At 44.0% G+C, this 15,209-nt stretch overlaps 1 protein-coding gene across 2 annotated transcripts in view; it reads right to left on the bottom strand.

Annotated features, from left to right (window-relative positions):
- LOC121536631 (E3 ubiquitin-protein ligase HECW2-like) overlaps nucleotides 1–15,209 on the bottom strand; it is an 82,592-nt gene that overhangs the window by 20,554 nt on the left and 46,829 nt on the right. The window contains exons 6-25 of one of the 2 annotated variants that reach the window (XM_041844042.2): nucleotides 13,133–13,302; nucleotides 12,626–12,765; nucleotides 12,330–12,430; nucleotides 11,362–12,197; nucleotides 10,133–10,433; nucleotides 9,781–9,873; nucleotides 8,870–9,020; nucleotides 8,479–8,585; nucleotides 8,184–8,308; nucleotides 7,629–7,814; nucleotides 7,323–7,457; nucleotides 6,667–6,769; nucleotides 6,486–6,582; nucleotides 6,264–6,347; nucleotides 6,006–6,091; nucleotides 5,547–5,667; nucleotides 5,293–5,406; nucleotides 4,696–4,848; nucleotides 4,400–4,498; nucleotides 3,905–4,034 (exon numbers count right to left, since the gene is read on the bottom strand). In XM_041844042.2, coding sequence (XP_041699976.1) covers nucleotides 3,905–4,034; nucleotides 4,400–4,498; nucleotides 4,696–4,848; nucleotides 5,293–5,406; nucleotides 5,547–5,667; nucleotides 6,006–6,091; nucleotides 6,264–6,347; nucleotides 6,486–6,582; nucleotides 6,667–6,769; nucleotides 7,323–7,457; nucleotides 7,629–7,814; nucleotides 8,184–8,308; nucleotides 8,479–8,585; nucleotides 8,870–9,020; nucleotides 9,781–9,873; nucleotides 10,133–10,433; nucleotides 11,362–12,197; nucleotides 12,330–12,430; nucleotides 12,626–12,765; nucleotides 13,133–13,302 — 3,332 coding nt within the window. Of the gene's footprint in view, nucleotides 1–3,904; nucleotides 4,035–4,399; nucleotides 4,499–4,695; nucleotides 4,849–5,292; nucleotides 5,407–5,546; nucleotides 5,668–6,005; nucleotides 6,092–6,263; nucleotides 6,348–6,485; nucleotides 6,583–6,666; nucleotides 6,770–7,322; nucleotides 7,458–7,616; nucleotides 7,815–8,183; nucleotides 8,309–8,478; nucleotides 8,586–8,869; nucleotides 9,021–9,780; nucleotides 9,874–10,132; nucleotides 10,434–11,361; nucleotides 12,198–12,329; nucleotides 12,431–12,625; nucleotides 12,766–13,132; nucleotides 13,303–15,209 lie in introns of both variants that reach the window. The other variant, XM_041844041.2, reaches the window with a different exon arrangement.

Here is a 15,209-nt window from a genome sequence, read left to right as displayed (position 1 = left end):
TATTATATCCATTTTATGGACACAGTATATTTTACATTAGTTATCTTTTGTTTGTTTTTAGTCCAATAAGTCAGCTCCCTCAACCTCTCCCATCTACAGTGCATTTGGAAAGTATTCAGACCCCTTGACTTTTTCCACATTTTATTACGTTACAGCCTTATCCTAAAATGGATTAAATAAATGTTTTTCCTCATCAATCTACACACAATACCCCATAATAACGAAGTGAAAACAGGTTTGTAGAAATGTTTGCAAATGTTTACAAAATTAAAAACAGAAATACCTTATTTACATAAGTATTCAGACCCTTTGCTATGAGACTAAAAATTGAGCTCAGGTGCATCCTGTTTCCATCCATCATTCTTGTGATGTTTCTACAACTTCATTGGAGTCCACCTGTGGTAAATTCAATTGATTGGACATGATTTGGAAAGGCACACACCTGTCTATATGGGGAAGGGTACCAAAAAATGTCTGCAGCATTGAAGGTCCCCAGGGACACAGTGGCCTCCATCATTCTTAAATGGATGAAATTTGGAACCACCAAGACTCTTCCTAGAGCTGGCCACCCGGCCAAACTGAGCAATCGGGGGAGAAGGGGCTTGGTCAGGGAGGTGACCAACAACCCGATGGTCACTCTGACAGAGAGTGGAGATGGAAGAACCTTCCAGAGGGACAACAATATCTGCAGCACTCCACCAATCAGGCCTTTATGGTAGAGTGGTCAGACGGAAGGCACCTAAAGGACTCTCAGACCATGAGAAACAAGATTGAGCTCTTTGGCCTGAATGTCAAGCGTCACTTCTGGAAGAAACCTGGCACCATCCCTACGCTGAAGCATGGTGGTGGCAGCATCATGCTGTGGGGGTGTTTTTCAGCGGCAGGGACTGGAAGACTAGTCAGGATCAAGGGAAAGATGAACGGAGCAAAGTACAGAGAGATAATTTATGAAAACCTGCTCCAGAGCGCTCAGGAGCTCAGGCTGGGGCGAAGGTTCACCTTCCAATAGGACAACGACCCTAAGCAAACAGTCAAGACAATGCAGGAGTGGCTTCGGGACAAGTATCTGAATGTCCTTTTAGTGGCCTAGCCAGAGCCCGGACTTGAACCCGATCTAACATCTCTGGAGAGACCTGAAAATAGCTGTGCAGCGACGCACCCTATCCAACCAGACAGAGCTTGAGAGGATCTGCAGAGAAGAATGAAAGAAACTCCCCAAATACAGGTGTGCCAAGCTTGTAGCGTCATACCCAAGAAGACGAGGCTGTAATCGCTGCCAAAGGTGCTTCAACAAAGGACTGAGTAAAGGGTCTGAATATTTATGTAAATGTAATATTGAAGTTGTTGCTTTTTTATACATTTGCAAATTATGGGGTATTGTGTGTAGATTGATGAGGAAAAAACAACAATTTAATCCATTTTAGAATATCCATTTTAAAATAAGGCTGTAATGTAATCAAAATGTGGAAAAAGTGAGGGGTCTGAATACTTTCGGAATGCACTGTATATAACATTGTATTGGTTGCAAGAATTTTGTATAATAATTTAAATTGAAAAACAAAGTTTTGAATCCGGCGTCATTTTGTGTATCAGTCTTCCCAGTTATTTTTCAATCTATATGGCACAGCTGTCAATTTTTTGGTCCTTAAATGAAACTGGTATACTTTTTTATTTATCACAATTTTCTTTCACCAATTGTTTTACATGGCTGGTACAATAATACTGCGAATGGCTCATTCATTTCTTTTTTTATCAATTAGTATATTTGAGTTTAACCATAATATTTGTTCTGTCTTTTCTGGTGGATTAAACTGAAATTGCAACCAACCAATATATATATATATTTTTTTTTATATTTTAAAATAACCTAAAGTGAGGTTGTAATCTGAATAAATGGAAAAAGGCCGTTCTAGAACACGGGGTGAGCCATTCTTACTAATCTGCAAGAGAACCAGTTAGGATTTAAGTACAGTTTTGTATGACTGAAACCTTTAGTGAGAGGTCTAATGCTTTAATATTTTATTTCTGCCCTCTGAATTCATATTCATTATATAACATTTTATCTGGCTTGCCATTCCAAATAAAATAGAATATTTTTTGCTCATATAATACTTTTTTTTTTTTTGTCGAACTGGGATATGACTAAAGAGTTAATCAGGGTGATTTTTCCACAAATAGACAGGTATTTTCCTTTCAATGGTAGCAAGATCTTATCTATTTTTGCTAATTTTTTATTAAAATGTATTGTAGTGAGATCATTTCTTTCTTTCGGGATATGAATACAGAGTATGTCTACTTCACCGTCAGACTGTTTTATTGGTAAACTACATGGTAATGTAAAAGTTGTATTTTTTGGTGAGCCAATACGTAATATAGTACATTTATCAACATGTTGTTGTAATCCAGAGAGGTTAGAAAAATTATCTAGATCCTCTATGAGGCTGTGGAGGGATCCAAATTGTGGATTTAAAAGAAAACATGAATCATCAGCATACAATCACACCTTTGTTTTTAAGCCCTGGATTTCTAGCTTCTTGATATTATTGTTGGATCTGATTTTAATAGCTTATATTTCGATGGACATAATAAATAAATATGCCGATAGTGGACAACCTTGTTTTACTCCTCTTGACAGTAATACTTTCTGGGAAGTAGCCATTATTTACTATTGTACACCTAGGGTTACCATACATAACTTTAACCTATTGTATAAGAGATTCTCCAAAATTGAAATATTCCAGGCATTTATATCTAAATTCCAGTCATTCTTTATCAAAAGCATTTTCAAAGTCTGCTATGAATACCAGGCCTGGTTTCCCAGATTTTTTATAATGTTCTATAGTTTCCAGTACTTGTGTTAGGTTATTTACATGGATGATACATTGGAGATAATATATCTGATTAGGATGAATAATATCCGACAATATCATTTTAATTTTATGCGCTATGCCTTTTGCTAGAATTGTTGCGTCACTACACTGAAGTGTAAGGGGCCTTCATGATCAAATTGCTGCAAATAAACCACTACTAAAGGACACCAAGAAGAAGAGACTTGCTTGGGCCAAGAAACACGAGCAATGGACATTAGACCAGTGGAAATGTGTCATTTGTTCTGGAGTCCAAATTGGAGATTTTTGGTTCCAATCGCCGTGTCTTTATGAGACGCGGTGTGGGTCAACGGATGATCTCCGCATGTGTATTTCCACCGTAAAGCATGGAGGAGGAGGTGTTATGGTGTGGGGGTGCTTTGCTGGTGACACTGTCTGTGATTTATTTAGAATTCAAGGCACACTTAACCAGCATGGCTACCACAGCATTCTGCAGCGATACGCCATCCCATCTGGTTTGCACATAGTGGGACTAGCATTTGTTTTTCAACAGGAAAATGACCAAAAACACACCTCCAGGCTGTGTAAGCGCTATTTGACCAAGAAGTAGAGTGATGGAGTGCTGCATCAGATGACCTGGCCTCCGCAATCACCCGACCTCAACCCAATTGAGATGGTTTGGGATGAGTTGGACCACAGAGTGAAGGAAAAGCAGCCAACAAGTGCTCAGCATATGTGGGAACTCCTCAAGACATATTTCCAACAACCAACGAGCTACTCCTGCGGAAATCAAGCTGCACGTTGAGATTGCCGAAAGGCCAGTCTCTTTGGCAAATGACAGTAGTGGCAAGGAGTGGAATGTTAGCTAAAAAGACTGATACCCAGGCTAGGTGAATCCTACCTTCCCATTGACATCAATGCATGACTAAGTAAAAATGTGACTTAAGTGAAAGTTAGGATTCAGCCACAACGACAGCACATTGCAATAGTATATAGTCTAAAAACCATTGAAGATACATACAATATATTCATTATTCAAAACACAATCATGCATTCATGCACGCACACACACATACCTGTCCGAAGACCTCCTCGTTGACGGTGAAGGTGAGGTCCAGCATGTCCTCGATGTCGTTGTCCTTCATCCACTGTAAACTCTGGTGAAACTCCTCATCCAGGAACTCCAGGTCACTCAGGTCACACGGGCTGCAGGGGACAAAGGTCAACGAGAGGACAACAAGGGTAAATAGAGGTCAAAGATAGAACTCATAACTCTACAATGATTAAGTCTTACGTTGGCATTTTAGTCATTTAGAATGTTCTTCTCCAGAGTGTATATCAACCACTTAATGAAAGCATGGTAACTGAATAACTAAAGTCAAATCCATTTCAACAATTCCTGTCAGTTCAGCTTCCACCAGTTCAGTAGTTTTATATAAAATATTTACGTTAAAGCATAATTGGCTATTTGCCATGGTGGTTGTGTTCCCAGACCTATTAACAATGCAGTGTTCATGACAATAGGAGCCCTAGCCAGCTGCTGGCTGAGAGGGCCTGATTGAGACACTCACATGCGCAGCAGGCCCTTGTAGAAGGGGCGGGTAAAGAAGGCATCCAGCAGATACTGGTGGATCAGAGCCAGGCCTAGGATACGCCCACTGAAACGAAACCTTGAACACAGAGCATCACTGCTAGGTGTACAGTACAGTATGTTTATGATGACAAGTCAGATTTTCTGGGTCTTTGTTCTTTGTTTGATCTACAGCATGTCTGTCTGTCCTCCTAAATTCGTCCATCCGTCCTTCCATCCATCCACCCACCCACAACCCATCCATCCTAATCATGGTGATGTAAACTTGTCACTCACCACTCGTGATGGTTGTCCACGAAGGCAGACATGGGGCTTATCTGCACAGTGTAGGTGTCGTTGGCTGAGTACTCAAACAGGCCATAGTAAGGGTTAAACAACTCCCTCGACACCAGGAAGAAGAACTCCCTTGAGGGGCCGCTGTAGTCCAGTCTATAACACACACACACATTTTTGTAAACCATGTATTAAGATTATGGAAAATATACACATAACGTACACAGCGGTATGCTAGCACTTAGAGCGTTGGGCCAGTAACCGAAAGGTTGCTGGTTCGAATCCCAGAGCCGACAAGGTGATCTGTCAATCGGCCCTTGAGCAAGGCACTCAACCCTAATTGCTCCAGGGTCACCGTCAATAATGGCTGATCCCTGGCCGTGACCCCACTCTCCGAAGGTGTCTCAGGGGAAGCTGGGAAATGCAAAAAACACATTTCCATTTCACACCAACACACTTGTAAAACACTTGTGTGTGTGGAACAGGACAAATATAAGCACCCACGTATCTGACCTTGACATGACAGCCGATGCATATGAGCAAACTTTAAGGAAATGTGTAGCATATATGAAAGACCTAAACCCCAACGGCAACACTCACCCTTCCTCGCCCACAAAGCTGACATAGAGCTTACTCCTCTGCAGGTCTTTGCGGGAGTAGCACATGATCTGATTGAAGGCATCCTCCAATAGGTGATCTCTACGAATGATCAATCTGGAAGAAGGAGAAACACAGACAGTCACGAATGCGCACACCACACACACAGGTTAGGATTAAACAATACAGGATACGGCTGATATTTAGCTGTTCTCTCCACCTATTGAATGACGTCATCAAACAGCAACAGTACTCACTTGACTTTCCCAGGTCCCTGGCCGTAGCCTTTCGTCTCCAGCTTGCGATAGAAGTTTCTCAGTTTGGCCTCAAAGTCACGTTTGTAAGGGGCAGGGGCGCGTGCATTAGCTCGCTGAGTACCTGAGAGAGGGGCGGAAGAAGGAGGAAGAGCAGAAAGGAGGAAGAGGGGGATGAAAAATATACAACAAATACATACGTTTATGATAAGTAACGTGTATCTCATTATTACAACTTTCATTAGAATATAATTAGTTCAGATAAAACACTAAACTTTACTGATTGAGTGCGCTAAGCAACTTTTACCACTCAAGGCTTTATCTCATTATCTTGCCCTGCTTTGGATGGATAGTTTGGATTAGAAGCAAGGCTATGGGAAGAAGAAGGGCGTGAGGAGAAGATGAGAGGAAAGTGTGTGTGTGCACGCGTGCGGCTTTGCGCGTGTGTGTGTGTGCTCTCACCGGGGGAGCTCTGAGGGGAGGAGCAGTAGCTGGGGTGCAGTAAGGCATGAGGTGGCACATAAGACATCACCTCCTCTTCAAACAGGCTGAGGGAGAGAGGGGTGCTTAATAATACACACTCACAAACACAATACTCACAAACATACATACATACATAAACACACACAGTCACACACACTGACACACACACACTCAATACCATCTCGCACACACAAACACACACTAATCACAAACAGACATTAACCCCTAAAGACACACCTGAGCAAAATGACTAGGTCAGCATCGCTAGAGAGACGAGCAAGCCCAGAAACACCCTCACTGCGAATGAACTGTAACCTTTCCCTGCAGACACACACACACACACACACAGGTTAACATTCGTGATACTGCTGTTTGGCACAAACATAATACACTTAGAGGGTTAGGATTAAAGTTTAAATATCTGGTTAAAGGGTTCCCATGGTGATTGGGGTGACCTACTTGAGTGAGTGGTTCCTGACAAGCTCTGGCTGCCTCTCCTGTAGGATCTCAATGATGTTGGGTTGCCGTAGAAATGCCACAATCTTGTCATTGTAGGCTGGGGAGAAACATGTGTCAATATCAACATTCCTGGGTCTGTAACTGCATGTGTGTGTGTGTGTGTATAAGCCAGTGTACTCACCCACAGGCACCAGGTCCAGGTACTGATTGCGAGTGGACCCACTGAAGGTGCTGGAGGGACGGGGCATGACAGGTGGGCTGGAGTGTCTTGTGTCATCTACCACCTGCAACAGAAGGGGACACTCATTTTAGTCCATTCCATTAACCTGCATTATTATTTGTTTTGCTATAAGCATTATGATTAATATTGGTCTTGTTAAAGCAGCTTATGTAACGTCTTAGTGCTGATCTCTGGCCTGTATTCCAGTGTGTCAGTGGGTATAATAGACTAGATTTAATGCTGATCTCAGGCCAGTGTGTCAGTGGTGCAGTGGGTGCAATAGACTGTATTTAGAGCTGACCTCGGGCCTGTACTAGTGGTGCAGTAGTACAGTAGTTTCCTGCGTTCACATAAGCGACTGAATCCGGCAAGATTAATCTACATGTTTTCACTGAGACTATGACGGCAAATTCCGTTGAGGCTGACTGAAAATACCATCCACTGTGGTGGTATTTTCTATTTTGGATGTGTAAGCTAGCATGTTCTTCAAACCAGCTAGCCAGGCAAACTGCCAAGCCACATGTAATGTAGGGTAGTCCACTAGCTTGCATGCCGTCATGCAGTCTGGTCTGACCTTTTTTTGATTCGCCTATGTGAACTTAGTAGTAGTCTCTCACCTCGCCTGCGCTGTGGCTGCGTTGGCGGCTAAGGTGCTGGCGGTGGGCTAGCAGGCTAGTGGAGCGTGCACTCTGGAGGGGGAGTCGCGGGTCGATGAAGGTCGTGGAGCGACAGTTGTGATCCACAAAGAAGGGCTGTGGAGACACACAGCCAGACACTTACAGTAAGATAGATAAACAAACTACAGTTTATAAAGGTGTACTGTGCATATATCCACACACACACACACACACACCCTGCTCTTACACCCAACCCCACTTCACACACACCCCTACTCCCTCCCCCACACATACTGTGGTCCAGACCTTGCCGGTCTGGTCGTGCTTCATCTCCCAGCCCCTGGGTAGCTCCAGCTGTTTGTTGGTGAACATGTTGAGGAAGGCTACCAGGTCCCGATTGTGCTGGTAACGCTCATAGTGGTGGGCGTCCCGACGCACCTTACTGATCATGTGCTTCAGGCAAGTGTTGCTCGTAAACATGCTGTAGGCACTCTGGGGAGGGAGGGAACAGACTGATGAGGACATCAAAGAGGGACATATGAAATGCTGGGCTCTTCTGTAAATGGGGTTGTCATTACTTTGAGCAAACACATATTAAGGGAGAATTATGAATTTCTGTCAAAAATGAAAACACAGGTAGCATAGCTCGTAGTTATATTTCAATTAACCTGATGAAGGCAACATTTGACTTACACTAGAAAATAGCATTTCATTCCAAAAAGCTATTCCCTTACCACACACCTTTGCAGATCATTATCAACTACTGAGAGATGTGACGTGGTAAGTGAGACCTTGAGGGATCAAATGTGATCCATAAGAAGGTGAAAGGTGAGAGTTGAGCACCTGTGCAGCCAGACTCACAGGGTTAGAATGCAGCACGGTGAAGAAGTCTGGGCTGCACAGGAACTTTGCACTTGGGGACTGGAGCAGCAGAGAGAGACGCGACCGAGAGCTGGAGTGACCCAACGCACTCTCTCTCCTGTACTCTACAACAGACAAAACACAAACTGTTAGAGTTAAATATATGTTGGGAAGGATGTGTGTGTTTGTGTGTGTGTGTGCTTGTGCGTGTGCGCTTGTATGCGCGCAAGTGTGGGTGTGTGTGCATATCTCGTGAGTGTTATCAGTGTGTGTGTATGTTAGTGTACTAGCACACCAGGGATGGTCTGGGGCAGAAGGTCACTCTCTGTGGGCTCTGGCGGGAGGTCAACTGTGTTCTCCTCAGACCTCTCACTGGTCATCGTCCTCCTGATGCTCTGATATCTGACAGACAGAAATAGAAATAGAGGGAAAGAAGGACAGTGTGAGAGAGAGAGAGGAAGGGTGTGAAGGGTGAAGGAGAGAAGAGGAAACGTAGAGGACTGAAGTTACAAAAGTGTGTGCACGTGTGTGTGTGCGTGTGTGTCTGTGTGTGTGTGTGAGTGAGAGAGAACGTGTGAGTGTATATGTACGTACATATATGTGTGCGAGTGTGTGTGTATATGTGTATGAGCGTATGGTGTGTATGTACGTGTGTGTGTGCCTGTGTGTCTCTACATGATACAGACCTGCGGTTGAGCTGCTCCATCTGTTGGATGGAGTTGGAGCGGGTCAGGCCCTGGGGGGCGGGGGGTCCCGTGGGGCGCTGCCACGTGGTGGTCCGGTTCACATGATCGACAAAGAAAATACGACCGTGACTATCGATCCTCGCCTCCCAGTCTGTGAGGAGAACAAACACATGGCTTTACAGTCGCAAACACACACTTAACATTTGAGTCAGAGGCTTTGTCCCAAATGGCACCCTATTTCCTTTATAGTACACTACTTTTGACCAAAGGCCATAGGGAATAGGGTGCCATTTGGGATACAACCACAGTCAAACTAAATTCACACATGGTTGACATGCACAGATGCGTTCTGACACACAACCATGACACCTTGAAATAGCATAAACATTCAGTATGTCAAATAGTATACCATTGTGTACATAGCAGTTAGAAATGTAAGACAAATCATAGACTTAGATAGACAGCTCTAGTGCCCCAAAGCTTGTTTTAGCATGGGCAGTGCCATTGAGAACTGTCACCATTTTGAAGTAGACATCCAGGTCATAAGGAAAGGATCAGCCAATTAATTATAATCCTGATCAAACATTCCATATCTGCATGTGGCAGTAAATCACCAACCTTTGTTTTATACATGTTCAAACAACACACTCCAGGCGGCAGTATGCACCCTTTCAGTTTGTCTAGATACTTATAGAAGTAATAGAAGAAGAAGAATACTTGGAGAAAGCCTTCAATGGCACTGCCCATGCTGTCACAGAAGCCATTAAGGCACATATACAAATAAGCCCCCTCTATCAGCCTCTATGGAGACAAATACACACATTGTATCAAGCAGCTTTCTTTCTCTCCTTTTTGTCATCTTCCTTCACCTCAAATACATCCAGATGTAGTATGTACAGACAGACACTTACTAGGAGGTAAGGGTTCGTCCACTCGTTGGTATCGGTGAATGTCATGGCGCACTGATGGGAGGGAGTGCACGGGGTGACCGTTCACTTGAGCACCTGAGCATACATTCAGGAAAAGGAAGAACACATTAGCCTTTTTATAGTCATTCATTATTAGTTTCTATATGACTGGATGAATTAATTAATAATATTTAATGATAATTTCAGGTAGGGAAGTATGTGGATGCTTTAATGAATCCCAAGGAAGAAAAATGTAGTTATAATTTCACCATGTAATTTCAAAGATAATACAACGTAAATATTAGACTGTTAAATAAAGCATGAAGTAATTATTTTAAAGGTGGTAGTTACACACCGTCCTCTCCATCTGTCTCCATGTCAACTGCATCTGAATCAACAGATACCGCCACCCCTGCGGGTCTTGGCTCCTCCGCCTCCTCATCCTGGGGAACACCCCCAGATACCTGCAAGCTCCGCATCCGTTCACTAATCTCCTCCCCTGGCTCCAGCTCATTGGCTGACGGAGCGTCTCCTTCAACCTCAATGGCTGGGGTCTGCCCGCCCCCCTCGTCGTCTACATGCTGGTGGGTGGGTGGATTGTCAGTGAAGGTGTCTCCCCCTGGGTCAATGGCAGCTTCTGCCCTCTCCTCTAACTCCTACAAAGCCCAAAGACATCTGACAACATGAGGAGGGCTCAATGAGGTCAGAACAGTGTTTCCCAAATGATGGGTCAGGACCAGGGATGTAGTGGAGCATTAATAAATTATGTTAACACACCCTTATTTGCTTTGGTGCACGCCTATTACACTAAAATGACATTGTTAGCATTTGCCAGCATCATCTCGAAAGGCGTTCATGTTTACCCACCTTTTTTTAACCACTACTACATCTCTGGTTAGGACCCATTGGCGGGTTGTGGTTCATTGCTTTTTATTTTCATACCTTTCTTTGTGAGGATTTTGTTTGTTGAAACAAAGTAAGGTCCTGGCTAGAAACATTGTTTGATGTTTTTGAGGTAGTGTTATATTATTTCTGTTTTCAACCTCTGAGAATGAGAACCAATCCTGAAACAGGAAGACCACTCACCAGTGAACAAGCATCTTTATAGCTTTAAATCCTTTAACTCAATTATTCCTTTACTAATGTCTCATGGACAGACGCACATAACATAACTGGTATCCTAGCATCTGTAAACAGACAGTGGGACGCGACGATTAACGAGGAACTTTGTTCCGGTGCGCAGATTCTTTGTCAATTATCATTTGGACAAATCCTGATTTTGCATTTTTCTGATTTCAGACGGGGAGGGGACATTTGGCCCATAGACTTGCCTGTAACTTGCAAAGAGAGGGGGGTGGAGCTACTGCCCTGCTTCCGCTCCTCATTCTAGTATATTTTCTAACACGTCTGCCCCCAGAACTTAATCGAGCATCTGACACAATCCCGCAAGATTTTAGTTCTGGGTTTCCATGATTGTTCCTTGACTTACTACTACAGATATTGTATATTAGAGGCTATTTTATTATTGCATAGATAACTTTTAACCACAGGTAAGATCTACTTACTGCACCACCAGTCACTCACCTGAGCCGCAGACATTGTGATTGGGCAACTCTCTGAGGAAGAGAAGACTGTCTGTGGGGCCATTGCCATGAAGCAGGTGTCAATCTCCGACAAGGGGTCGTCAGAGGGCCCCTGGCCCTCCTCTGGCCCCTCCAGGCCCTCAGCCAAAATACTCTGGGACAGCGCCTCTGAGAAGAAAGGAACTTCCTCCACCTCCGAGAAAACATCAGGCTCTGAGGAGTCCTCCAAGTCGAGGGCCAGGTCTAACTCAGGGGCCACATCGGATTCACCACCACAGGCACAGTCTTCCCCCGTTACCACCTCCTGTTCATCCCCCTCCACCCTAGGTTCCATCTGCTCAGGGAAGACGTCTTCTTCTTCAGGCCCCTCGGGACCCCCGTTGAGCAGTAGGGGTGACCCGGGTACCGGGTAGATGTCGGTGGGCCCCGAGCGCTCCTCATCTTCGTCTGAGTCAATGTGCAGCATGGCACTGAGGCGTGTATGAGTGGGGAAGCTAGAGCGCAGCTTCGGTGAGGCAGCGCCCAGGGGCCTCTCTCCGGGGCCCTTGGGGGCCTCGATGGCATCCAGGCCTTCGCTAAGGGACCTCAGCAACCGTTGAGGGCCAGAGTAGGATTCGCCCTCTGTGGTTCTGCTCTCTGTACCGCTGAAGTCCCTGTAGTCTGAGACTGGATAGGCTGTGGCCCCGCCTTCCCAGGACCTCTGTGAGCCCAGGGAGCCAGTAGGGGAGGGGCCTCCAGTGACCACCCCCAGGAGTAGGTGGGGCAGATCCTCGTCATCTGACGGAGTCCCCGGGGCCCCGTTATTGGGCACACCAATGATAGAGTCTGGAGAGGCCCCTGAGCATGAACGAGATAAAGATGAATCATTTTGTAATACCTTGATTTTTATTCCATTACAATTCATCAGTGTGTACTTTAATTATGTATTGTTGTTTACAAACACAATAAATTACAGGCAATAGCCCTCACCGTCAGGTCCAGTGGATGTGAGCTCCACTCTGAACTGCATCTGGCCACTCACGTGCTCAGTGGGCAACCGTCGACACAGAGAGAAGCTCAGAGGCTGGACACTGAGGACAGACAAACAAACAACCAAATGCAATTACTCAACTATAGTTAACACGCAATGATAAAGTATAGTGAAAAATCAATAATTATGAGCATGGGTCTACTTGTTTTAAAGCACATTTTGTGTGTGTGTGTGTGTGTGTGTGTGTGTGTGTGTGTGTGTGTGTGTGCATGCGTCCGTTTTCTACGTTACCTACCCAGGTATTTTCTCAATCAGCCTCTGCACAGGAATGGTCAGCTGACCAAGGAAGCGCTTGATGATTGGTCGACTTTTGGCAAACTTGTCCTTCACCTCGATGTTCAGAATGTCTGTCATCAGTGCTACAAACGTGTATTTCTACAGAGAGAGGGAGAAACAGACTATTAAAAAGATGGTCAGATGGTGCTTAGCTAAGTAAAAGGGATTTGCGGCGATCAGAGAATCAGCACCAATTTAAGTGGGCAGCAACTTAATTGGAAGTCTGAAGTTCAGCACCAGGAGAAGCCTAGAGGGAAAGGCTCGCTCGGCTCCCCATGAACTCTATATTTAGCTAGACTCTTCAGCCATATTGATTTCAAACTTTAATCGTTACAATATTGTAAATAATAGGGAACACATTTATAGTGAACCAGTGATCTATGAGTGGAATGAGTGTGTGTATGTGTGTGCACGTGTGTAAGTGTGTGTGTGTGTGTGTGTGCGCACATGCATGCATATAGATCACCTCTCCGTGCCACTTAGGGTTGGTGGTATTGGCGATGATGGCTGAGCGTCTCTCCTGTCCGTGGTGGCTGAAGGTGGGGAAGCCGCTTCTCTTCCCAGGGTGGATGGACATCTTCAGGTAGGGATCCGGGTTGAAGAACATACCCTTCTTCAGCCCCACAGCACGCATATCTACACAGAGGAAGACCGTCATCAAATCAGGGGCTGTATCTATCAAGAGTCTCCGAGTAGGCGTGCTGACCCAGGATCAGTTTAGCTTTTTAGCTCACAATGAATAAGACTACATGGACAGGGGAGGCAGACCCATATCCTGCTTCACTGTGCATCGTCTGAGGCTTTGACCAAACAAAATTGGAGGCTAAACTGCCAACCAGAGGAGGCCATTGGGTGGAGAGCAGCTTACCATTTGAACTCGTATTGCAATCAGAGAGTGAACAGAAACTTCTGCTTTTTTTATTGCAAGGGAAGGATGATATACATACACTACCAGTAAAAAGTTTGGAAACACCTACTCATTCAAGGTTTTTTTTTTTTTTTTATTATTTGTTATATTGTAGATTAATAGTGAAGACATCAAAAATATGAAATGACACATATGGAATCATGTAGTAACCAAAAAAGTGTTAAACAAATCAAAATACAGTATATTCTATATTTAAGAGCCTTCAAATAGCCACCCTTTGCCTTGATGACAGCTTTGCAGACGCGTGGCATTCTCTCAACCAGCTTCATGAGGTAGTCACCTGGAATGCATTTCAATTAACAGGTGTGCCTTCTTAAAAGTTAATTTGTGGAATTTCTTTCCTTCTTAATGCGTTTGAGCCAATCAGTTGAGTTGTGACAAGGTAAGGGGGGTATACAGAAGATAGCCCTATTTGGTCAAAGACAAAGTCCATATTATGGCAAGAACAGCTCAAATAAGCAAAGAGAAACAACAGTCCATCTTTACTTCAAGACATGAAGGTCAATCAATACGAAAATGTTTCTTCAAGTGCAGTCGCAAAAACCATCAAGCGCTATGATGAAACTGTCTCTCATGAGGACTGCCACAGGAATGGAAGACCCAGAGTTACCTCTGCTGCAGAGGATAAGTTCATTAGAGTTACCAGCCTCAGAAATTGCAGCCCAAAAAAATGCTTCAAGTAACAGAAACATCTCAACATCAACTGTTCAGAGGAGACTGTGTGAATCAGGCCTTCATGATCAAATTGATGAAAAGAAACCACTACTAAAGGTCACCAATAAGAAGAAGAGACCTGCTTGGGCCAAGAAACACGAGCAATGGACATTGGAAATTTGTCCTTTGGTCTGGAGTCCAAATTGGAGATTTTTGGTTCCAACCGCCATGGGGGTTGGGGGTGCTTTGCTGGTGACACTGTCTGTGATTTATTTAGATTTCAAGACACAATCAGCATGGTTACCACAGCATTCTGAAGCGATACGCCATCCCATCCGGTTTGGGCTTAGTGGGACTATCATTTGTTTTTCAACAGGACAATGACCCAAAACACCTCCAGGCTGTGTAAGGGCTATTTTACCAAGAAGGAGAGCGATGGAGTGCTGCATCAGATGACCTGGCCTCCATAATCCCTCGACCTCAACCCAATTGAGATGGTTTGGGATGAGTCGGACCGCAGAGTGAAGGAAAAGCAGCCAACAAGTGCTCAGCATGTGTGGGAACTCCTTCAATACTGTTGGAAAAGCATTCTAGGTGAAGCTGGTTGAGAGAATGCCAAGAGTGTGCAACGCTGTCATCAAGGCAAAGGGTGGCTATTTGAAGAATCTCAAATATAAAATATATTTTGATTTGTTTAAAAAAAATTGTTAATTTTTAGTTTTGATGTCTTATCTATTTTTCTACAATGTAGAAAATACTTAAAATAAAGGAAAACCCTTGAATGAATAGGTGTCCAAACTCTTGACTGGTACTGTACATACATACATACATACATACATACATACATACATAAATACATACATGCATACTAAGTTGGTTCTACTTTTGTAATAGAAATCAGTGCTTTTGTTAATTTTGAGGCCAATTGGAAGAAACTTTAGTCAATGATTGAGACTGACTG

This window comes from Coregonus clupeaformis, chromosome 23, assembly GCF_020615455.1.
Source record: "Coregonus clupeaformis isolate EN_2021a chromosome 23, ASM2061545v1, whole genome shotgun sequence".
Lineage (NCBI taxonomy): Eukaryota > Metazoa > Chordata > Actinopteri > Salmoniformes > Salmonidae > Coregonus > Coregonus clupeaformis.
This window is presented reverse-complemented; position numbering and strand designations above follow the sequence as displayed.